Consider the following 27,016-nt stretch of genomic DNA (forward strand, 5'->3'; position numbering starts at 1 on the left):
ACTTAAAATCTGTGAGTTAATATTTAAAGTGCGTGGGGTTTGTGCTTAATGTGCGTGAAGGCTGTGCTTAATGTGTGTGGGGTTTGTACTTAATGTGCGTGAGGTTGTGCAGACGCTATGTGTACTATGTGTAGACGCTGTGTGTAGACGCCATCATTTGTGTAGACGCTGTGTGTAGATATCGTTTGTGTAGACATTGTGTAGGAGCTATCTTCTTCTCGACAAGCATTTTTTTTTTTATAATTTTTATTGATTTGAGCCGTTGATCTAAATTTGATCAACAGCTCAGATCTAACCGCACAACCGCATGGGAAGCTATACCCGCACCTGAACCCTTCCCTATATATATATATATATATATATATATATATATATATATATATATATATATATATATATATATATATATATATAGGGTCATAGGAGGCACCCAGATCTTACACCACAATAATCTCTCACCACACAAGAAAGTTCCAAGAATCCCCTTAGGAGAAATCAAGAAAGAAGAAAGCTTAAAGAAAGACCCTTCATAGCCAAGGAAAGTAATTAAGGCTAAGAGGTAACCCATGTCTCAACAAAACCTATTTTCTTCACTATAATCTCCTTCCTTGGCCTCCTTCTATATGCTTGTGTCTTGATTAATACCTCTATGCTATTTGTGAAATATCCTTGATAATTGATAAGATGATTTGTGTGTATTCTTGATAATCTTGATGATCTTGATGATGAAAAGAGGTTCTTGATATTGATGTAATGATTCTTGACAAAACTTGATAGTTCTTGATGTTAAAGATAAATTGTGATTTTGATGATTTGGGAGGGATTAGAGCCCTAGGATGTATTGGGAATTTGTGATACAATGTTCTTGATATATATTGGGTGAGAATTCGCATGTTTGGGTGTTGTTTATGTTTAGAAGTCGCAATAGGATGAGTTATACGTGATTCTTGCTTTTGATCCATTAATTGACTACATGGTGTCGGTATTTGCGTTTAAAAGTGTCTGAGCATTGTTTCGGGTTCCACAAAGGATCCCGAGGCGAATTTGTGATAAATGAGTCGGTGGGGGTAGGGGTACCCGCCACTTACCCGCTGCCCGAAGATCACCGCCGGGCAACGGGCAGGCGCCGGGCAGGCGTCCGCCCGCCGGCAACCCGCTGCCGGGCAGTGATCTCCGGCGGGTGATCTCTCACCCACCGGCTACCCGTTGGTCCGTACCCCACCCCGGGTCCCTGGCTTCCCCGTTTGATGTTCCCCATTCCCCGTGGTGTCCCAACGGACCCCGTTTGTCGTGCTTGAGTCTAGTTTGAAGTTTCGGGTTCCATTCGTAGGCTAGATGAGTCTTAGGGATTGCATGCTAGTTGAATTGGTAACCCGTTGACCTAGGTGGAAGTTGTATGAACCCTTAGGACTATTCGTAGCATGTGAATGATCACACGTAAGTTTATTTATATGTCTTTCCCCTCCCGATATGCTATTACGTGCTCCTATGTGTTATGTGTTGCATGATCCCCCATTTTGGTTATAGGCCAATTGGGTGGTTCCTGGACTAAGGTTCGGAAGTCGGCTGAAGGCCGAATGGATTATTCCCGGACTAAGGTTAGGAAGTCGGTTGAAGACCGAATGGATTGTTCCCGAACTAAGGTTCTGAAGTGGCTGAAGGCCAAATGGATTGTTCCTGAGCTAAGGCTCAGAAGTGGTTAAGGCCAAATTGATTCACTTCTTGGACTACAGGTCCAAATATGGGCCTCGGTGCTATGACCCACCGGACCTGAACGCGCCAGGAGGGTGTGTAGGGCCAATAAGCCGAGGAAGGCTTTAGTCCACCGACCTGACTAATTAGGCGGTGTGTAGGGCTACGGCTGGCTGCGATCCACCGAATGATGGGACAACGGTGTGTAGGGCCATAGTCTCCGAGGATCTTCGCCCACCGACTGAGTATAGCTCAGTGGTAAGCCGGGCTTGATCCGCTATGGTCCACTGACTGTGCGCATCGACGGTGTGTAGGGTCGTAAGTCCCCCCTTGTAAAGGGGATCGCGGTCCACCGACTGTGTGCGTCAGCGGTGTGTCGGATCGTGGTCCGACGTTGAGTTCGTCAGCGGTTCTCAAAGGGTTGGTTGCGATCAACTCCCCTCATACCACGGTACTGAGGTAGGGTGCTGCGGGGCCGTGTTAATGCTATAAGCATTAACCCTCATGTTCGGGGCATGCGATTGGTCCCGTGGCGCCATCAACGATTATGTGATATGAATGGTGATTGAATGATGATGTATTTTGGAATTGGAAAGTGATCTGTGACCTTAGATGCATATTCCTTATGATGTTATCTCTACTTAACTGTTTATTATTGTTTGATGTGCTCATCCCTATTTGCTGAGTCTATTCCCGGCTTTTAAGGTTAGCGTCTCTTAAGTATTTATCTTCCTGCTTCGAAATGACTTTTCATATATCTATATATATCTATCTATAATGTATTTCAACGCGTTGGAGTGGGTTACCAGCATCTCTCGCTGAACAGATATATTTGGCTTTCAGGCACAGATGAGTAGACACTGGAGCGCGCTAGAGATTTGAAGTGTAGAGTAGATAGTTTCCCTTCCGGCCTGCGTTCCATACTTATGTATTGACATTATTGAGGATTTCAGTTAGTTAGCCTGTGCACCTGAGTTCTCTAGCTCAGGTGTGGCATAGCACCCCATACTCTTATGTTATATTTTTGGGATTTAATGAGAATTTACCTTTATTATATAAGTCTTAAAAGTTGAAAAATTTCGGGGTGTTACACTCCGGACAAAGGATAAGTTTGAACAAATCTCAGGTGTACTTCTCCAAAAACACAAGTCTTGAGATAGCTGAAGCGATTGCAGCCAGTATTGACATGCCTAGAACGAAGGACTTAGGGAGGTACTTGGGAGTCCAGTCTATACATGGACGGGTCACTCAAGCCACATTCGCAGGGTTGATTGAGAAGATGACAGCAAGATTAGATGGTTGGAGAAGAAAGATGCTGAGCTTTGTCGGCAGAGTTACACTAGCAAAATCTGTGTTAAACGCTATTCCAACTTACACGCTCCAAACGATGTTACTGCCCAAAGGGGTTTGCCTAAAGATCGAAGCCTTAATCAGACGTTTCATATGGGGAGGTGACAGCGAGTCCAGAAAGATAAGCTTGGTGAACTGGGAAACGGTCACGATGTCTAAATCCGCAGGGGGCCTGGGGATTCGGAGGATGAGCGAAGCCAATACGGCCTTCATGACCAAACTTGTGTGGAGAATGAAGAAGGAATGGAATCAACTCTGGGTCAAAATGCTAGAAGCCAAATATCCCACGGCGGAGGCAGGTCGGCGGTCATCCAACGTGTGGCGAGGAATACAAAGCGCCATGCCCATCTTGGAAAGAGGACTAACCAAGGTGGTGAGGACGGGTAGAGATACAAAATTCTGGATGGATAACTGGGTGCAAGGCCAGAGACTGTTCGACCATATGAAGCGCCCTGTAAGCCACCCGGAATTATACGCACCGGTGCTCGATTATTGGGAACCGGGGCGCGGATGGAAATGGGAGTTGTTTACAGGGGTGCTAAGTGATGATTGGCTTGTGAAGCTCCACGCCATTGTGTTACTGGAAGACCGGAGTTTGCAAGATGATTGGGGTTGGGCAGGTGATAGAAACGGCAGATTCTCTGTCCGAGCAGTCTACCAGTCGCTTACCATGGGAACCGCCTTACCCGTGGACAACGTTTGGGAGTGCATATGGAAACTTAGACTTCCATCCAAAATCATCCACTTCCTGTGGCTGGTGAAGCATGGTCGGCTTATGTCGAATGTGGAAAGGTACAAACGTGGTTTTACAACTGACATGATGTGCTCTATATGTGCAGGTACACCGGAGACGCTGGACCATATCTTCAGAGGATGTGCAGACGTCGCGGGGCTTTGAGAAAGGCTCATGCCTGGCGGTCTGTTGCAACACGACCGAACACATAGCTGGGCAGAATGGCTATCTCAAAACCTGAAGGAGACGAACGCGGGGGTAGATTGGCCGGCCACCTTTGGGATCGGCCTCTGGTGGTGCTGGCGCTGGAGGAACGACAGAATCTTTAGCAACAAGCGTATGGACCTGGATCAGCGGCTAGCCTGGATTGTCTCATACCGGAGAGAGGTCGAGGAGGCCTTCAAAAGGAAATGGACACCAAGAGCTACTGCCAATGCACAGGCCGAAGCTCCTCCCATGTGGAATAAGCCAAGAGTTGGATGGGTTAAGCTGAACGTGGACGGATGCTGTAAGGATGCGGGCGCAAGAGCAAGTTGTGGTGGCGTTTTCCGTGACCACCATGGGAATTGGGTTCGAGGTTTTACGCTTAATATCGGTTCCTACTCAGTCGACCTCGCGGAGAGATGGGCTGTGTTAATTGGTCTCCAGACGGCAACGAGGTGGAGCATGCGAAGTCTCATTATTGAGAGCGACTCTCTGAATACGATCAACAAGATTGCAGAAGCCAGACAGGGGTGAGAAGGAGGGTGCAACATTATCCGCCTGTGTGTAAACGCATGCCAGAGCTTCCAGGAGTTGGAATTCAAGTATGTGGCCCGTGAACAGAACCAGGTCGCTGATCGTCTCGCTGCGATGTCTCTCACGCATGAGTTGGGAACAAGGGACCTGGTGGAGATGCCTCAGATCGTTGAGGATGTAATGTGGGAGGATATGGCCGGTGCCAGATATAGCCGCGGCTTTCGTCGCAGTAGAGTAGTCTGAGTTACTGCTATGTGTTTTTCTTGGGTTAACCCCTCCTATCTCTAAAAAAAAAAAAAATGGTGCATTGATTTGTATTATACCACTCAATGGGGATGTCAAACCCGTGGTGTGTGGTGCATATTTGAGTGGTGTCTGGTGCATTTTTGAGTGCTCTATGGTGCATTGATTTGTATTACACCACTTAACAGGGGTGTCAAACCCGTCGACGGGTTCAATAGACCCACCCGTCAACGAGGTGTATTATGTGCTAGTGTGTGATGCATTTTCAAGTGTTACATGGTGCATTGAGATTGTCCCGTGCCTTTGGATGCAAATGATCGGACGATGCAAATTAGGCTACACGATCGCATGGCATATGATGACCGCATATATATATATATATATATATATATATATATATATATATATATATATATATATATATATATATATATATATATATATATATATATATATATATATATATATATATGTATGTATGGAAGGGTTCAGGTGCGGGTATAGCTTCCCGTGCGGTTGTGCGGTTAGATCTGAGCTGTTGATCAAATTTAGATCAACGGCTCAAATCAATAAAAATTAAAAAAAAAAAAAAACGCGGGAAGAAGATAGCGCCTACACAGCGTCTACACAAATGATAGCGTCTACACAAATAATAGCGTCTGCACAACCTCACGCACATTAAGTACAAACCCCACACACATTAAGCACAGCCTCACGCACATTAAGCACAAACCCCACGCACTTTAAATATTAACTCACAGATTTTAAGTTTTAACAACTATTGACATTAAGCACAACCTCACGCACATTAAGTACAAACCCCACACACATTAAGCACAACCTCACGCACATTAAGCACAAACCCCACGCACTTTAATATATTAACTCACATATTTTAAGTTTCAACAACTATTGACATTAAGCACAACCTCACGCACATTAAGTACAAACCCCACAGATATTAAGCACAACTTCACGCACATTAATCACAAACCCCACGCACATTAATCACAGATCCGCTCACCTTAATTTTGACCTACATGCAAAAATTACAAAATTGCCATCGCGTTTTTTTTTATTATAAATTTTGACAATTCTTGACGTTGATTTAAGCGAGATGAATGGTTCAGATTAAACCGCACAACCGCACCTGGGCACTCTACCCGCACCAGAACCTAATTCTATATATATATATATATATATATATATATATATATATATATATATATATATATATATATATATATATATATATATATATATATATATATATATATATATATATATATATATATATATATATATATATATATATATATATATATATATAACAACTCCATTTGTAAAAGAAAAGAATTGGTAAGGACTGTGGTAAGGACTGTACATGATCAAGGTTATCGATAGTTGAGATTTTAATAAAAAAGTATGAGATTAATTAATTTTATAATTATGATAAATATATAAAATTGACATTGTCCCTTTTAACGGACCAAGAGAATGGAGTTTATGAGAGAATACTAAAATAGTGCGCACGAGGGATTGCAAGGAAGAAAAGAAATTAATAAAGGGAGTGGGGTTTGATAACCCAAATTAGGAAATAATTAAACTTGATTATATTTGTAATTAAAAAAAAGTTATGATGTCTCAAAAAGTTATTATATGTAGAGATATCATTTCACGTGATACCTAATTATAGTTTTCGTAAGAATAATACTCCCCCACTCCATTTTTTTGATGAGTAATTAAGTATTTGTATTTCATACAATTAAAAATTAATTTTGATATTTTTAAAAGATTTCTCTCTTCAAAAGATGTTTGCGATTCATATATAAAAATCTTATATATATGAAAAGAAGATAAATTAGAAAAGGTAAAAAGATAACAACTTCTGAATTATATGAACATGATTTTAAAATTAATTTTTATATGACTAATTTAAATTTAGTCTGGATTGCGTGAGTTTGATTTATGTTTGTGAGAAAGTTTACTAAAAACTTTTTAACTTCAATTAACAGTTCACTTATTAACTATGTTTAACTAAGAATAACTTTTATTTTTAATTCTTTTATATCATTTTACTTATATTGGGTCATAATATATAAACCGAATTAAATATTATAAAAACTAAATTATAAATAGTTTGAATTAAATCTTTTTACTCAAATCAGATACATGAAAGCTGTTTGGTACCCCGGGACATCTAGCACACATCTGCAAAAGAAAAGTCATCCAAACACCCAATACGGCCTGTTTGGTAACATAATTAGCTTATCAACCAATTTTGATTTATTTAATCATTATTAGTTGTTTGACTTGATTAAACAATCAATATAAGTGTTTGAATAATTAGCTTTTGTAATAGCTTATTGCTCTAAAACGTTAAAATTCAAAAAGCTACTCAAAATAACTTTTTCGATAAGTTTTTTGAGAAAATAATTTTGCTTGTAATCAATTATCAGCTAATAGTCAATTTACCAAACATCTTTTCACAATTAACTAATGCCATCAACTATTTACCAAACACTCCAAAATCTATACTATATATAAAAACAAAATCCTGAAATTTTAACTTCCCGCTCAATTCCTAAAAAATCTCTCTTCCTAATAAAATATATTGATTTCTACTTTCCCATTCGTACAATAATTCTACGTTAAAATTCTATTCTAACATTATAAAATAGTGTAATACAATCTATACTATATCTATACTATCTATACTATATATAAAAATCTCACTTCCTAATAAAATATATTGATTTCTACTTTCCCATTCGTACAATAATTCTACGTTAAAATTCTATTCTAACATTATAAAATAGTGTAATACAATCTATACTATATCTATACTATCTATACTATATATAAAAACAAAATCCTGAAATTTTAACTTCTCGCTCAATTCCTAAAAAATCTCTCTTCCTAATAAAATATATTGATTTCTACTTTCCCATTCGTACAATAATTCTGCGTTAAAATTCTATTCTAATATTATAAATAGTGTAATACAATCTATACTATATATAAAAACAATTCCTAAAAAATCTCTCTTCCTAATAAAATATATTGATTTCTACTTTCCCATTCGTACACTAATTCTACGTTAAAATTCTATTCTAATATTATAAAATAGTGTAATACAATCTATACTATATCTATACTATCTATACTATATATAAAAACAAAATCATGAAATTTTAACTTCTCACTCAATTCCTAAAAAATCTCTCTTCCTAATAAAATATATTGATTTCTACTTTCCCATTCGTACAATAATTCTGCGTTAAAATTCTATTCTAATATTATAAATAGTGTAATACAATCTATACTATATATAAAAACAATTCCTAAAAAATCTCTCTTCCTAATAAAATATATTGATTTCTACTTTCCCATTCGTACAATAATTCTACGTTAAAATTCTATTCTAATATTATAAAATAGTGTAATACAATCTATACTATCTATACTATATATAAAAACAAAATCATGAAATTTTAACTTCCCGCTCAATTCCTAAAAAATCTCTCTTCCTAATAAAATATATTGATTTCTACTTTCCCATTCGTACAATAATTCTGCGTTAAAATTCTATTCTAATATTATAAATAGTGTAATACAATCTATACTTCTATACTATATATAAAAACAAAATCCTGAAATTTTAACTTCCCGCTCAATTCCTAAAAAATCTCTCTTCCTAATAAAATATATTGATTTCTACTTTCCCATTCGTACAATAATTCTGCGTTAAAATTCAATTCTAATATTATAAATAGTGTAATACAATCTATACTATATATAAAAATAAAATCCTGAAATTTTAACTTCCCGCTCAATTCCTAAAAAATCTCTCTTCCTAATAAAATATATTGATTTCTACTTTCCCATTCGTACAATAATTCTACGTTAAAATTCTATTCTAATATTATAAAATAGTGTAATACAATCTATACTATCTATACTATATATAAAAACAAAATCCTGAAATTTTAACTTTCCGCTCAATTCCTAAAAAATCTCTCTTCCTAATAAAATATATTGATTTCTACAATAATTCTGGGTTAAAATTTTATTGTAATATTATAAAATTGTGTAATACTATTCCTATTCTAATCTATATCTATTTTATATATCAGTGTTGCAAAAATCGTGTCGCTGGCCGCGGCGAGGAAGGCCGGAATCGGCCTCCTCAGCGGCTGCCTCGCTAGCTGAACCGGCCTTTAATTTTTTTATTTTTTTAAGTTGTAAAGTGTCAAAAGTTCGGCAAGGTATAACTTTTGACTCCGCTGTCCGTTTTGGACAAATGTTTTTTTGAAATCGCGTATTTTTTCGAGATCTATCCACCGCAAACTGCCTTAGGCGGTTTGGCCCACCAATTTCTAAAAAATAAAAAATATTTTATTAAAGAGTTTCTAAGAAAAAACTATGAGAACCTTATGTTTTATTAATGAATTTTTAAAATTTTTAATTAAACAATTTTCCCGTGCATTATTTAATAATCTTTCTTTATAATTTGTCAAATTATTTAATTATGGTAAATTTGGGAATAATTAATGATGGTAATAGAAATCCTAGAAGAATATAGAATTGAACAATATTTAATTATTGTTATATTATTATTGTGACTCACGGAATACAAGAGTTAATGCCATTTTTGGTCCTAGACTTATTGGGGAATTGACACATTTCATCCTCCATAATAAAAATTGCCACTTAGTAGCCACTGTTATTGATCGTTGGACAGTTTTGATCCTCCGTCAATGACGGCGTTTGTTGACCGTGAATTAGAAGGGTTTTTCTGTCTTTTTATGTTCTAATCCTTCTATTTCTTCATCCATTGGTCACTGCTACATCCATTTCTTCAAACTGAGGTTATCCGCTTCAGTCCTTTCTAACATTAAGAAACCAACTTCACCCAACTAACAATCACGAATTTTACATTTGACATCAATCTCAAGATAATGGAAACAAGTGCAGTTGGAATAGAAAGGGCGTTAGTCCATGCCTGTGGAAATTTTGTCGAGCATACAACATAACTAGCAAAGTCAGGAATATCACCCAACCCCTCCCCTAACCTTTCTGCATCAACTATAATAGGTATGCCCCTACTCTTTGCCTCCTGCACTACAATCAAAGTAGTCTCATGCAGCCTTCCATCTAAGTAGACAATATTTACTCCAAGCGCTGAAGACAATTTTGATTTGGGTATGTAGATCCTCAGATATCATGGATGGATATCCTGGAGTGAAAATGCACATGCGAGTTTTTTTTTTTTTTTTTTGGTTGTCAACAATGACATATGTGATGGTGAGTTTCCTCCTTTGGACACCACCATAAAAGATATATCAACACCATCCCTTTCAAGCTCATCAAGTATTCTTTTGCCATGCGAGTCATCAGCAACCTTAGATATGATCCTTGGATTAAGACCAAGACGAATTTTATCATCCGGGTTTTATCAAAGCATTGCCAGTGTTACCATGCACCTCCTTGAACCTCAAAGCTGGTGCTCCGAATTTTATCATCCGGGTTGGGGAATGAAGCTACAGCAGCCAGGAAGTCAACACCGGCCATTCCAACACCTCAAACAATGCGATTTTTGGGGAGTGACAGATTCCACATTTTCAGCTTGAAACTTCAATGAATTTCAGGTAGAATAACAGAGTTTTTGAGGTTGTGCACCAAGTAGTTGTGGTCAGAGAGAGAGAGAGAGAGAGAGAGAGATGGGAAGGATATTTGTGGTCAATATGGAAGGGAGGACTTACAGGTGCAAATTCTGCATCATACCATCTACAACTACAACTGCTATTTACCATAGGAGGGTTCGCCGACCTGCTGCCCTCTCTGCTTCGCCGGAACCAAAAACCACCGGTGAAGGCCCCAACCTCGCCGGATCTGTTGCTGCACCGCCAGATCTGCCTTACTGGTCCGTCGCCGGAAGGATTTACTACCTCGTATGCTCGCCGCCGTACCCACAACTCGCCGGAGAAGAACCTCGCTGCTACTCACTACCGACGGTTACTACTTAGCCGCCAAGTCTCGCCATCTCGCCTCACAGGAGTCACAGCAGCGCTGGTCCAAACAAGATTAGAAGAATAAGACATAAAAAGACAGAAAAGCCCTTCTAATTCACGGTCAACAAACGGCTTCATTGACGGAGGATCAAAACTGTCCAACGACCAATAACAGTGTCTACTAAGTGGCAATTTTTATTATGGAGAATGAAAAGTGTCAATGCCTCAATAAGTCTAGGACCAAAAATGGCATTAACTCCGGAATATAATAGAAGAATATTTAATTATGGTAATATTATTATTGTGCCTCACGACCATTATATACTACTAACAGTACTTGAAAAGAAACTAATAATAATAATAATAATAATAATAATAATAATATACTAATAATAATAATAATAATAATATAAGTGGTAATAATAATATCTAAAAGTAATTAAGTGTTAATAATAATAGTAAGAATATTAATGTAAGAGTTGTAACATAGAATAAATTATAATAATTAATAACTATAGTCTAGGATTAAATTTGGAATTGTCAGGAAAGATAAACGACCTCTGTGAAATTAACTCTTAAATAATTATATATCAATTTAAATATTCTTAATATATTACAACAATTCCATTCCGTGCATCGCACGGGTGAAAATACTAGTTAAACGGTAAAAGTATATTAAAAAGTTTGAATAGGATAATAAAATAATAAATAAATAAATAAACAAACAACGAATCAAATGAGCCAAAGTAAAGTACTAGTCATAAAGTTTGTAGACAGACCAATCACCATTCACCAATATAAGAAGTCAAAAATGGTTTTTATTTTTTATTGACTCCTCTAGTCTTCTCTCTCTGTCTATTTCCTCCATCATTCCTTCCTTGCCCCCCTCTCTCTCTCTTCCTTATACCTCACTCTACACTGTTAAACCTCGCTGCTATAGTCCCTTCAGCACTGAATGCGCCGTCCGATTAGAGCAAACTAACTGCGAATCCTCTCGCCGGCGATGAATCTCTCCGGCGCGATTTCCGATGCCGGCGATTTCGTGTGGGAGCAGTTGTTGCTGATATGGGGTGAGATTAAGGCCTTTAAACTGCCATTGATAGCTCCAATCCTCAACATTGCTGTGCTCATCTGCTTCGTGATGACGACTCTGTTGTTCGTCGAGTGGGTGTATATGGGCGTCGTGATGACCGTCGTCAAGGTGTTCCGCCGGACGCCGGAGAAACGGTTCAAATGGCAGCCATTAGAGGAGGATGCCGAGCTCGGAAACGCTGCTTTCCCTATGGTTCTGGTTCAGATCCCAATGTACAACGAGAAAGAGGTACGCGTTCTCCTCTGCCAGTGAAAATTTTGCTTTTCTCTTCTCATTCAATAAATTTATAATTTTATTATAGAAAATATTCTATAAATATCACTTAATTAATGGATTAGATATTTAGTTGCAATTTCTGAGATATAATATTTACTGTGTATGTTTGGTAAATAAAGTTGATTCACTTAGTAGGTTAAGTAGGTTTGAGTAATTGATAGCTGATTATAGAATGATGTTTGGTAAATTAACTAGTTGATAGTTAATTAAATTCAAAATAGCTTTCATAAAAATTAATTCAAAAAACTGTTTTGAGCAATTTGTTCTATTTTAGCATTTTAGAGCAATAAATTATTACAAAAATTCCTTTCAAAAAAAATTATTACAAAAATTAATTAATCAAACACTTATATTGAATATTGACCCAAGTCAAATCACTAATAATGGTCAAATAAATCAAAATTAACAATTAACTATTAAACTATATTAGTAAACCGGGCTTATTTGTTTTTACTCTTGTTTCAACAAATACAATTAGCCAATTAGGTAATACAATTAATTATTAAGGCGAAAAGTTATTAATTTTTAACGAGCCACATTCTTTTTAAATTTTTGGCAAATGAATGTGGGGTTCAAGCCTTCAAGGAGGGCGGGCCCTTTGGTTTGGACATAAGTGGGGTTTGCCAATCAATGATAATGGTGAGCCCCAAAGTATAATTGATTGTAACATTTGGTAGTATGGGATGTACACTTGTTTCATAAGCAACGGTCTCTCTCTCTCTCTATATATATATATATATATATATATATATATATATATATATATATATATATATAATGGTTTTTTTTGTCTATAAATTACACCGGTGATATAAGATTAGCTCTAAAGTTATTAATGATGTAAAATTAGTTGCTCAGTTATTGTTGAAGTAATGTTTTTAGTCCGGCTTGATGGGAATTGTTAATTAGAATTATAGAAAAATGTGCGAATTATAATTTGGTAAGGTCTTTTTGGTTTGATGTTATCTAAGGAGATTAAAAAAAATAATTGATTGATAACAAAAAATAACTAATTTTATTGTTCAAAAGGAAAAATGTACTTTACTGTCTTCAATAAGTACTATAAAAATGCTTGTTTCTTGGGAATGTTAGATGCTGGTAGGTGAAGTTGTGTATCTCAGTGGTAGGTCGCTTCCCAGATGCATTGGGAATTTGACTAACGTAATTGGAAGGGAAAAATGTGTTTTTAATTCAATTTTAGTTGTTGTCTTTTTAGTTATTGAAGAATATATAACTATAATAACTTTAAAAGAGTTAAAAATTTTTGTATTTCGAGTAACGAAATCATGAACCCATTAACAAAAAATTACATCGAGGCTCACAGTTCTATTGTTCCAAGGCGAAAATTCCAACTTCTTTCTAAAGTTAGGAGTGTATTATGCAATGACCAAAAGTTAGGACTAAACTGATCAGAGAATTAAAAATGTATTTCTTTCTCCTAATTTGAATGTAGAAAATTTATTTGTATTTTTTTAAATGTGTTTTAAAAAGGTGTATAAGCTTTCAATTGGAGCAGTATGTGGACTTTCTTGGCCTTCCGACAGAATCATAGTCCAAGTTCTTGATGATTCAACAGATCCCACTATTAAGGTACTAATACTTTGAACTTTGAATGACATTGAAACATCAAAATATGTAAATCTTTCACTTATATTGTATTGGGGTCCTTAACTATGGTTTTTTTCATTCCAAACATGAAATGATGACTAGGAAATGGTGGAGGTGGAGTGCCAAAAATGGGCAAGCAGTGGAATAAACATAAAGTATGAGATTAGAGACAACAGATATGGGTATAAAGCAGGGGCACTGAGTGAAGGATTGAAGCATTCTTATGTGAGGGAATGTGACTATGTTGTAATCTTCGATGCTGATTTTCAACCCGAACCCGATTTCCTAAGGCGCACCATCCCTTTTCTAGTCCATAATCCCGACCTTGCCCTTGTTCAAGCTCGTTGGGAATTCGGTAAGTTTTTGTTCATCCACCAGGGCATTTTTTTTAGCATATCTAAGAGGAATGGAGATGCTTTGCTAGGGCTTTATTAGGAAAAAAATGGGTTTTTTAAAAGAAAACATTAATTATATTATGTTTGTGACGTGCATATAGGTTGAGTTGATGGTGTGGTGGGTGAATTTGCAGTGAATGCTGATGAATGCTTGATGACGAGAATGCAACAAATGTCTTTGAATTTTCATTTCAGTGTGGAGCAAGAAGTTGGCTCTTCCGCCTACGCCTTTTTCTCCTTCAATGGTACACTCCCCCCTTTCATTTACTTAACAACGCTTAAATGTACATCTCTCGATCCACTTGAAACACATTGCCTGCCATCCTTTAGCAATTGGATTTCGAAATGCAGGTACAGCGGGCGTTTGGAGAATTGCTGCAATCGACGAGGCAGGAGGATGGAATCACCGGACAACTGTTGAGGATATGGACTTGGCTGTTCGTGCTAGTCTCAAAGGCTGGAAATTTTTATACCTAGCTTCTCTCAGGGTAAGTTTAAACTTTCTTGACTACTAAACCGCTTCGTTAACCAGTAAGGCATATTATATTTCACGAAGCGTAATTCATGTATACCTCGGTTTTATTCTTAGGTGAAAAGTGAATTACCTAGTACATTTAAGGCACTAAGGTTCCAACAACATAGATGGTCATGTGGCCCTGCAAACCTTTTCAGGAAAATGTTCATCGAGATACTGAAAAATAAGGTTAATTCCTGCAACTCTCTTGTCATATCTTAACTGCAAACGAGTATTGTTCTTTCCTAGTTTGATTTGTATTTTCTTGATCTACAGAACGTAAATTTCTGGAAGAAGATTTATATAATATACAGCTTCTTCTTTGTAAGAAAGGTCATAGCCCACGTTGGAACTTTCGTGTTTTACTGTGTAGTATTGCCTGCAACTTGTTTGGTGCCTGATGTTGATGTTCCGAAATGGGGAACTGTTTACATTCCTTCCATCGTCACCATTCTCAATATCGTTGCTACTCCAAGGTCGGGTTTTCTCTCTTTTATCTTTGTTGAGCATAATTTTACTATCGACTTATTAGTTGAGATAAAACGCGTCTTTGAATCTGGTATCAGGTCGTTTCACTTGTTGGCGTTTTGGATCCTATTCGAGAATGTTATGGCAGTACATCGAGCTAAGGCTACCTTCGCGGGCTTGTTGGGGATAGGCAGAGTGAATGAATGGGTTGTCACTGAGAAATTAGGGGAAGCTCCAAAGTTGAAAGCATCAACAGAAGCTCCTACAAAACCTCGTTTCAAGATTACAGAAAGGTAAAATTTCTTGTCATGACATTTTTGTGTTCATAGGCACACAAAACTAAGGTTGTTTCTTTTTGTTAGTCCATAGTTGTTTCTCTCCTTCACACAATCAATTATTGTAATTGAATCCTAGTTGAATCTTTCTTTGTATTCATGTTTCTTTTTTCTTTGCAGAATGTACTTTTTAGAGCTAGCAATGGGTGTGTATCTCTTAATTTGTGGAACCTATGATCTCGTTTTTGGGAAGAGACAATATTGTTGGTACGTCTTACTCCAAGCAATCGCTTTCTTTATAACGGGATTCGGATATGTTGGCACATTTGTTCCAAGCTCTTAGCAACTACGTAATTGTAAGAAATTGAGACGAGATCTCTACAGTTTTGTTCATTTTTTGTCAAGCTTTGTTGAGGAGCGAAAAAGATTCTTGCTCCAAAAACTTGTAAAGCCATTTATTTAGGAGAATATGTAGGGGGCAAGGAAGTTTAGAAAAAGGTCTCCTTTGATTCCAAATCACGTAGTTTAGTTGCCCGCACGGGCTCACCTTTCCCCTCTGTATTTCATGGGGTTGTGAAAATATTTGTTACTTAGGCTATTCTTTGGTTTGCCCATTTTGAATGATGAAAGCAAATATTGCCAAAATTTGATGTTAATTATTCATCACCTCCAAAATATCAAAATTATAGAGTTCAATAGTTATATTATGGATTATGGTCCACAATGCGCATTATATTGTATTCTATTCAGATCATGTACCTTCAATTTTTTTTTTTTTTTTTTTTTTACAGGTACATAATGTGGGTATTTGGTAATAGCTGTTAGCTGATTGAGTTAGTGATTAGTTGATAACATTAGCTAATTGTAGAAATATGATTGGTAAAGTAGCTATTAGTTGATAGCTGGTTACATAGAAAATGATTTTCACAAAAAGCTTATCAAAAAAGCTGTTTTGAACAGTTTTTTGAATTGTAGTGTTTTGGAGTAATAAGTTGTTACAAAAAATTAATTAATCAAACACTAATATTAATTGCTTAACCAAATCAAATAGTGAATAGTGGTCAAACAAATCAAAATTGGTTGATATGCTAACTATTTTACCAAACAAGGCAAATATGTTAATTACAAGTATATATTTTAGATCAAGGTTTAATGTCTATGGTAGATCCTAGTTCACAATATAATCTACATATACAGTTAGTCACTTAGTCTCATACATTATTGCTTTCTTTTATGTGTTTCAATTTTATTTGTTAATTATACTAATGGTAAAATTACAGTTTAATTTTACATTCAATTGTTCATAAGTTATAAAATTTTAAAATTTTTATTACAAATTTGATCCTTTAATTGTGAAATGAATTATATATAAATTTAGCCTTCCGATTAGTTGAGATGCAAGTTTCATTTGTACTTAGGTTTTATGAGGGCAAATTAATAACTTCTAATATATTCTCTACTTTTTATATGATTGGTTTCAAATTAATAACTTCTAATATATTCTTTACTTTTTATATGATTGGTTTTGTATGAGACGGTCTCTGAGACATATTTCAATTATGTAATACTCCGTGCTTTTTTTTTCTTTTTTTTATTATTATTATTATTACTTAAAATGTAATATTTTTATATTGATTGAAATATATTATATTTTTACTAATATTCTTCAAGTAATAACTATTCTGTAATACTTTCCAAAGAAAATTTATTACTTTTACAATTTCAAGTAACAAGTAATACTTGTAAAGTTGTACATGATACATTGATACTTGTAATACTTTTCAACATGTTGACCTATAGAAAAAATTACATCATCAATATAATGTATTATATATTTGAGATTTATTTGTGTGAGATAATTCTTACATAAGTTTTTTATCACAAAATTCTAGATGCAAATAGAGTTTTACATCACCTTAATTACTTGAAAGATTGAATTTAATTACCACTAATTTAACAATTACAATAAAAGATTAATTTTGTACAAACTAAAAGAGATAGATTGGATTTATAACTAGAGAATAATTGAGTATACAAAAGTGTGATTCTTTCAATAATAAATCAATGTATTTTATTTTGGTTCTTTGAATATAGTGCGTGCCTGATTGTTGTTGTTGTTTTTTGTTTTTTGTTTTTTATTTTTTATTTTTTTTATTTTTTATTTTTTTTTGGTTTGATTTTTGTTTTGAGGTGTGTGTTTTTTTTTTTTTTTTTTTTTTTTTTTTTTTTTTTTTTGAGTGTAAATCAAAAGGTGTTTGTTTGGGGTTTATCTCTGTCAGTCTTACCGTTCAGGCAAATTTCTAACTAATTATTGAGAATTGTCACTTGTTAAAATCAAATCCAGGTTATCTTCGGAATCTTCCCCATGAAAAAATTTATTTGCGATTTGAGTTACCCCTTTGATTTAATAAAATTTTATTGTAAACACTAGTATACAAGTATTTAGATTTTAGAGATGCCTTTGGATTCAATAAAATTTTATTGTAAACATTAATATATAAGTATTTTAGAGACGTAAGTAATTTGAAATAAGTATTGATTCAATGGCTCATTAGACATGGCCAAATGCCGGTGCGTATAAGGGAGGGATCTATACACTTTGGATATAATCTGCACACTGTCGCCGCCGATATTCGAACATTGATCTCTTTTCAAAAATATTGCATAATGAATCATTAAGATAAACCCGTGCAGACACGCAACCCTTCAAATCTTGATAGACATTAGACACTGTCTCTCGATCTTCATAATGATATTCGTCCTTTTATAAGTTTGTGGTTAAAAATTAAAATTGTACAGAAAACTACACATAAATCATAAAGTACACATGTGATGATTTGTTGGGGGCTGTTTTTGTCCATGTGAAGAATTTTGTTGGGGTCCATATGTACAATGACTTAACTGTCAGTAATTATATTATGGACCATGGTCCACAAAGCTTTGTGGACCATGATCCAAAAACGGCGCCATTTCTTTAAGTAAAGAAACGGCTGCCGTTACATCTTAGCGGAGCTCGTATTTTTTGTGTGCTAATTACAAAATGGAACTATAGTGTATCTAAAATAAAATTGTCTCACATATTGTTTTTATACTATCAAATGAAATATAATTGAATTGAAATGAAACTGTAGTTGTGTTAAAATGAAACTGTAGTGTATATAAAATAAAACTGAATAACATTTTCACATATTTGAGTGTATATTGTCCAGTGAAACTGTAATTATATCAAAATGATATTGTAGTGTATATTGATGAGAATAATTTTACAAGAAAAATTAATTAACACGTTTTGTGTTACCCTGGAAACATAACAATTAAATTACTTGAAATATTAATTAACATGTTTTGTTCGTTCAAACTTCCCCAGGAAAATTTTAATAATCTCTAATATATGTTTGGTTCGTTCACCAATTTTTATACAAACATTAAAAATGTATAACAAATATTTAAGAGTTCAATAAATTACTTGTAAATTAATAAACCATATGCTAAAAATTTCAATGTACAACAAAAATATTTAAAAATACAAAATAATAAGTATGTATAAAAAGATCACCAAGTCAGCAAATTAATTAAGCACCCAAAAGAATACAATAAGAGGTTATTTGATACTTTCCTATCAATTAAATTTTTTGAAAAATGTTTACAAGGAATATATTTGATGAGAATAATTTTACAAGGAAAGTTATTAACATGTTTGTGTTATCCTGGAAACATAACAATTAAATTACTTAGAAAATTACCATGTTTGGTTAGTTAAGTAGCAAAAATTAAAATCAAGTTAATCAAGTTTATACATACGTATAAATAAATAAGTATATATACGAATCAAGCAGCAGTTGGAAGTTCTCATGTTGTAGTTAGGGGAAGGCTGTCTGGCAAACAAGTGGAACGAAATGTTATTCAAAATGATATTCCAGAACCCATGCCCAATGGACTAGAGAGTCTGGATAATCTGGAACATCATAATGATCCTCCAGGAGATGAAGGTGACAACATGGACGAAGACCCATGGCATGATTGTGGTGATGATGAAGTACGGTCGGGTTCCCTTGACAGGGACTCAACTCGGTGATCCTTTTTTTCTTTTTCTGTGTGTTTCACTGTTGTGTTTGTTTTTTGTGGTTTTCTTTTCTTCTGCAAGTTTTTATGATTATTGTCTGGAACTGTCAAGGGGCGGCTTCTAAAAAGTTTGTTAGAGCCGCTCGTTCACTGCTTAACTATCACAAACCTTGGTGTCTTTGTCTTCTCGAACCAAAGATGTCTGGGTTTGGTGCGGATGAGGTTTGCTTTAAGCTTGGATTTGAGAATTGGGTTCATGTTGAAGCAGTTGGCATGAGCGGGGGAATATGGATACTTTGGAATGAGGTTAATAGCGTTATCGTCAAAAGTACAAATCCTCAATTTATTATACTTGAGGTTGGTGAAGAGGCAACAAGACTTGGAATCTGATACCAAGTATTACCATGCCATTACAAAAGTAAGGAAGAAATATCGTAATGTTCATGGATTGCGTCTAGAGAACGACGACTAGACTTACAATGAAAAACTAATGGAGGAAATGGTGCTTAATTATTTGAAGGAGATTTTCAGGGAGGATGTAAATATCCCTCAAATACAATGTGGTAATCATTTCTACCCCAAATTATCCAATGACAATATTTCCTCTTTTTGCAGGGATGTGACAATGGAAGAAGTACGAGTTCCCTTTTCGACATGGCCCCGTTCAAGGCACCAGGCCCGGATGGTTTTCATGCAGGTTTTTATTAAAAAGCTTGGACAATCGTGGAATCAGAAATTACGAAGATGGTCTCAAATTTCTTTGCCAATGCTACTTGTTTTGAAGGTTGGAATGACACTCTTTTGGCTCTTATTCCTAAGGTTAAGTATCCTGAAAGAGCAAGTCAATTTCGCCCTATTAGCTTGTGTAAGGTCACTTATAAGATTATTACAAAAGTTATTACTAATAGACTTAAGGTTTTTTTGAGTGATATTATTGGAGAAGAACAAAGTAGCTTTGTTCCTGGTCGCCAAATTGTGGACGATATTGTGATCTACCAGGAGATGCTTCATTCCATGCGGACTAAAAAAGGAAAGGTGGGAACCATGATCTTGAAAATTGATCTCGTAAAGGCTTATGACCGCCTCTATTGGAATTTCATTAGAGAAACCCTAATGGAGATTGGTATCCCGGATCATTGGGTTAATATAATCATGACTTGCATTGAAACTACCAGACTTGGAATCCTTTGGAAAGGTAAACAGCTTGGCTGGACTGTACCAACAAGAGGAATGAGGCAAGGTGACCCTATGTCTCCTTACATTTTTGTTTTATGTATCGAAAGATTATGTCACCTAATCAAACAGGAAGTAGCAGCTAAAAGGTGGAAGGCAGTCAAGTTGTCAAGGTATGGCCCTGAACTCTCTCATCTCTTATTTGCTGACGACATGATTTTGACTGCAGAAGCTTCAGAGGAACAAATTGAGGTAATAAAAAATTGCATTAATAAGTTCAAACAAATGTCGGGCCAACGAGTAAGTCTTCAAAAGTCCCAAATTTTCTTCTCAAATAATGTGGACAGGCCGACATCGGATAAAATTACACAAGTTGCTAGAATGGGAAAGTGGACAATCTAGGAAGGTATCTAAGAGTTCCTTCTATTCATGGCCGTGTAACCAATTCTCTCTTTGGCCCCATGTTGGAAAAGGTGGAAAGAAGATTAGAAGGTTGGAGAGGCAAACACCTTACTCTAGCAGGAAGGAAAACTCTTGCGCAAAGTGTTCTCAACACGATCCCCTATTATACCATGCAATCAATGTACATTCCGAAAGGGGTTTGTGATATCATTGAAAAAAAAAATCCATGGTTTCATTTCGAATCATAGTACGCATGTGATCAATTGGGAAACTGTTACAAAACATCGCAATGACGGGGGACTTGGCATCAGAAAGACAAGAGAAATGAATCTGGCTTTTCTAGCTAAATTGGGGTGGCGAATGATGAAGGGCAACCAAAAACTTTGGGCAAGAACAATTGCCTCTAAGTACATGCAAAATAGAAACATTAATCTTTGTGTAGTTTGGAAGCAAGGAGCCTCAAATATTTGGAAAGGAATTTGTGCAGCTGCACCAATCCTTGTTGGTCCCAAAAGAGGTAAGGTGAAAGTCTAGAGATTGGGGGGGTGGGGGGGGGGGGGTGAATAGACTTTCAAACTTTTTAGCACAGTACCACAATTGCTAAGCCAGAGATAAACCAAAACTCTTAACTAGATTGTTAGAGTATGGTGCACAGCGGAAATAAACAAACAATACGGTGTGTGTATATTGTGTCAAGATTATTCTCGTGAGAAGCAAGCAAGAGCAGTAAGTAAAGAAAGCAGTAAAGAGGACAAGGCAATTTATAGTGGTTCGCGAGGTGGTGTAATCCTCCTACTCCACTTGCTCTTATCTCCAAGAGCAATTCACTATATCCACCACTTCTTGGTTCCAAGATACAATGAATTCCGTGATCTAGTGCTTTGATCACCAAGCCCACACTAATCACGCCCAGTGCCACCAACACTGCTGCTTCGGGTTTCACGTCGCCGCGTTACTTTCCCAGGATTTCACGACTCCGCGTTACTTTCCCCCCGTCTTCTACGATCCGGTAGAAACGTATCTTCCGTGATCTAGTGCTTTGATCACAAAGCTCGCACTAATCACGCCCAATGTCTTCCGACACTGCTGCTTTGGATCTCACAACTCCGTGTGACAATCCAGGATTTCACAACTCCGTGTTACTTTCCTCATTTCCCTTGTTTTGCTCCAAAACAAGTTTTGCCTTGCTTCCAACTTTGAGACTCTGTAGATGATCTTCAATGGTACGCTGAGTCTCTTGTAGTTGATGAAGATTCTAACACTCTTGGATATTTCTTTTGTAAGCTCTGTATCACTCTGAGTGTTTATCTCACAAAGAATATATCAATTTAAGCTCTTGAGATGGAAAGCTTTCTTTGAATTTTGTATGCTCTGTTTAGCTCTGTTCTTTGCTCTTTGTATTCTTGCTTCTGCTTTCCACAGCTTCAATCTTCATCATTTTATAGCTGGTAATGAGAATCCGTCCGTTGGAAAGAAACGTTCTCATTTTTGAATTTCATCTAGCTGTATAGCCTTTTCAGAGGATAAGATAACGTTGCAGATATGTCAGAGATTCTCTGCAAGTTGAGCTTGAAGTTTTAGCAAAAATGGCGTCCCAAAAATCTTCATCTGGTGTAGATCACGCCTCTTGGGATTTTTATCTTCAAAATATAATCTCCAATTTAATCCCTTTACTAGTTTAGACTAGTATTTTTGCTTCTGCAACTTCTTCTTGTATTTTCCTCTATTATTCACGTCTGGGTTTTCCTCTATTATTCACGTCTGGGTCTGTATACTGCTTCCAATCTCTTCCCAAATCTCATCCCTTCCTTGATTTGGCAATTGAAATCTCATCCCTTACTTATTTTCCTCTATTATTCACGTCTGGGTCTGTATACTGCTTCCAATCTCTTCCCATGTAAACTTCATCCCTTCCTTGATTTGGCAATTGAAATCTCATCCCTTTGCAAATCTCATCCCATCTCTTCCCATGTAAACTTCATCCCCTCCTTGATTTGGCAATTGAAATCTCATCCCTTTGCAAATCTCATCCTATCAAATTGAAAGGGTGAGATGCGTATCCCTATATCAATTTTGAGATACTTCATTTGAAATCTCATCCCTTCAATTGGAATTGCATCCCAATTTCATCTTTAAGAAACTTCATCCCTAGTCAACTTGGAAATCTCATCCCAATTGACTTTGCAAATTGCTTCCCTTCGGTCAAACCATCACCCAAACTTCATCTGATGGATTTAAACTTGGCTTCTTTAAAATATGTGAGATGTGAGCTTTGCAAATTGCTTCCCTTCGGCCAAACCATCACCCAAACTTCATCTGATGGATTTAAACTTGGCTTCTTTTAAATATGTGAGATGTGAGTTTCAAACTTATGACCTTGTATATAATATTTCAAGCTTCTACCAACTCATTTGTACAACCTATTAGTTATCATCTTGTTTCACTTCGTGTACTTCTTTCTTTCTATAGATGCTTGATCTTCAAGATAGCTTCATGCAAACTTCAAGTCACGTTCTTTCTTCGGGATTTCTTGAGAGATTTCTTCTTGAATTTCTTTGAGAGATTTCTTCTTCGGATGATAGTCTTCATAACTTGTGTACATATTTTCATATGCATACATCTTCCTCTTTTGTTTGCCATTTTCACTAGGCAAATTCTTGATTTTAGGCTTTATATCTTCTTCATCCATTTTCTCAACTAATGAATTTATTTTTCCCTTTCTTGGTCTATGACTCGACTAGTCTAACCAAAATAAAATTGGGGTTCTACGATTTACAATATGGCATATCAAAATCTATTACAATTTATTCCTAACAATCCTTAATCAAGGAATCAGGAAAACGGTTAATTTCGGGAATGACACTCTCTTCTGGCTGGATGATTGGATAGGGAATGGAACAAGAATGCTGGAAAGTGAAGAGTATAATTCATTCGCTAACAACACAATGAGAAGCTACTGGATTCAAGGTGTTGGATGGAATTGGAATAGTATAGAAAAGGAAATTCCCCCTGCCAAGAAACAATTCATGGAGTTAATTAATCTTGATGGCAAAGAATTGGACAGTGACGACATTTACTGGAAAGAAAGCTCAAGACAATTCTCAGTTGCTTCCGCTTATAATATTGCAACTGCCGTGTCAGATAATTCTAATAATCCTCACCAACGTAGAACGTCAACGGAGGAGTTTTACAGAGGATGCAAGCTGTCCATGCTGCGGCCACAATCAAGAAACAATAGACCATCTTTTTCGTTACTGTAAAGCGGCAAAGGAAGTCTGGAATGCTTTCATTCCCGGCTCTGAAAATCAGAGACTGGATTCTCTACACTTTGAAAGGTGGATGGATGAGAACATTAGCGGAAGAGTTAAAACTTATGGTAAGAACAATTGGAGAGAAATGTTTGCCACTATATTATGGTGGATATGGCGTTGGAGATGCAATCTCGCTTTTAACAATGAAGATTGGGATAAGAGGCGCAAAGTGGAGCGGATCAACGTTTTTGCTGCTCAAAATTTTCAGGCTTTCCAAAAACAAAGGGAAGTACAATGCAAGAATACAAACAACCAACACGGTAAGTGCACTATAGTGAATACTGATGCTTCTTTTATTAATATTGACAGACCTGCCGGATGTGGAGGATTATGAGAGATGTGGATGACAATTGGAAGAGAGGCTTTAGCTGCATGGTGAATGCTGACACTGTAGCAGAAAGCGAAATTTGGGCTCTCTACATTGGAATTAAATGGGCATGGAATAGTGGAAAGAAGAATGTTTGTTTCCTTTGTGACTCGCAAGAGGTGGTTAACTGGATCAACTCAAATACAGAGATCCTCGGGCCTTGTGGTCGACTCATTAATGAGTGCAAAAGCTGGCTGAACAAGGACTGGAAAGCCAGAGTTCAACACGTTATGAGAGATTAAAATTTACATGGCGGACACCCTTGCCAAGCTAGCTGTGAGAAGACGGTGTGATTGGATTGAGTTTACAAACCCTCCGGATGAGGTCTTGAGACATCTAGCACCTGATGCGGCGAAGAGTTGGCTCATTGACGAGGCAACGAGAGCTAGGAATCAAACTAGCTGGGTTACCCCCTCCCCTCCCTCCCAAAAAGAAAAGGTATATATACACACCATGGTTGCAGTAGGCGCTAGGCGCTAGTCGGGCGCCCGGACAACGCCTAGCGCCTAGGCGGAATCTAGGCGGCGCTAGGCGGGCGCAAAAAAAACAGTGGTAGACTTGCAGTTTGACAATTTTAATGAGGTTGTTTTCAACATTTAATCAAATAACACATCCAAATAAATGAATTAATGATAATTCATAAGTTATAACATCAAAACAATGGTTTTCAAAAAAAAAAAAAAAAAACCATTAAAACAATATTAAAAATTAAAAATACTCAAATACTTCAATCATCCAAAGATTCAAAGTATCAAACTAGTCTACGAGTGTATATATGTCACACACACACACACACACACACATATAATAAAAAAAAATAGGCCGAGCCGATCGGGTTAACTCGACCGAAATGGACGAGTTAACTCGACTAACTTAGACGCTAGGCGGCCAAATCGGCCGAATTAGGTGCTAGGCGGACGCCTAGGCGGCCGGTAACTTAGGCGGGCGCCTAGGGGAGAAATCGCCACGGTCTAGAGGCGTCTAGCGCCTAGACGGGGCCTAGGCGGGCGCCTAGACCGATTTTTACAACCCTGATACACACACACACATGCATATATTGTATCGTTACGTAATGAATCATATTGCAAATTAGATTACGGAAAACTTTAACTAATATCTCGATGTAAGTCTCTTTGATAAACAATTTGTAATGGTGGGAGAGACAAATTTTTATATTTATAAGAGACTTTTAACCTGACATGAAAAAAAAAAAAAAGATAAATACGTAATTAAATAAATTTGGTAGATTCTCAGTCGCACAGGAAAAAGAATCTTACCTCCTCTATGTCAATCGTTATGCTGTGAGCACGTGACCACCTTGCATGGTGCGCACGAATCTATATCTATAATTTCTATACTATAGATTCATAATTTCTAGACTCTCGGTGAGCTAAAATTTATACTTTAGATTCATAATTTCTAAAACCGAAGGATCCATAATTTAAATACAGTAGATCCATAATTTCTATACAGTAGATCCATAATTTCTATACTGCACTGATTTGTGAAAACATGGTTCAACAATTGGAATCTAAAGTATAAATTTTAGCTCACCGAGATTTTAGAAATTATGGATTTACAGTATAGAAATTATAGATCTACAGTATAGAAATTATGGATATAGATTCGTGCGCACCATGTGCATGGTGGGCACGTGCTCACAGCATAACCCTCTATATGGGTACTTTCCTTGATAACATGGAATGTGATTCCGTTGACTCGAACTTTCCAAAGTCAAATATTGCACCGAACGTGATAATAATTTTCCACCTTTTAAAATTTCAGTACTCAAATAATTTACTTTCAAAAATATATATTTTATGTACACAAATAATGTACTTTTTATTTATGATCCACACAACATGATTATTGGAATAACTGAATATTAGCGCCCAGGTCCAAATGTTCATAATTTACCTTTTAAAAATTCACTATTTGTATACTATGAACACACAATGTTAATATATATATATATATATATATATATATATATATATATATATATATATATATATATATATATATATATATATATATATATATATATATATATATATATATATATATATATATATATTTATTTATTTATTTATTTATTTATATATATATAATTATCGTATTTTGTATTCACAAGTTCTTTTCAAATACCGCAGTCACACAATATTAACAGATTAAGATTTGATGACCCTGTATTGCATTTACAAATTTCCTGTGTTTTGACTTAGAAACACAAGTTATATTCTAGAAATTCACAATTCTAATACTAAAAATATACTATTTATATGTTGTTTATGATCAGAGT

The 27,016-nt window shown here is 35.9% G+C and overlaps 1 protein-coding gene across 1 annotated transcript; it reads left to right on the top strand.

Annotated features, from left to right (window-relative positions):
• The first annotated feature begins 11,596 nt into the window (after positions 1-11,596).
• Positions 11,597-16,062, top strand: LOC109169159 (glucomannan 4-beta-mannosyltransferase 9-like). Its single transcript, XM_019318030.1, has 9 exons — positions 11,597-12,091; positions 13,631-13,729; positions 13,850-14,102; positions 14,277-14,387; positions 14,494-14,630; positions 14,732-14,845; positions 14,933-15,132; positions 15,223-15,417; positions 15,580-16,062. Exons 1-9 carry the CDS (start codon positions 11,774-11,776, stop codon positions 15,740-15,742), a joined length of 1,590 nt encoding a protein of 529 aa, XP_019173575.1. The 5' UTR covers positions 11,597-11,773; the 3' UTR covers positions 15,743-16,062.
• The last annotated feature ends 10,954 nt before the right edge of the window (positions 16,063-27,016 follow it).

This window comes from Ipomoea nil, unplaced genomic scaffold (assembly GCF_001879475.1).
Source record: "Ipomoea nil cultivar Tokyo-kokei standard unplaced genomic scaffold, Asagao_1.1 scaffold3251, whole genome shotgun sequence".
Taxonomy (NCBI): domain Eukaryota; kingdom Viridiplantae; phylum Streptophyta; class Magnoliopsida; order Solanales; family Convolvulaceae; genus Ipomoea; species Ipomoea nil.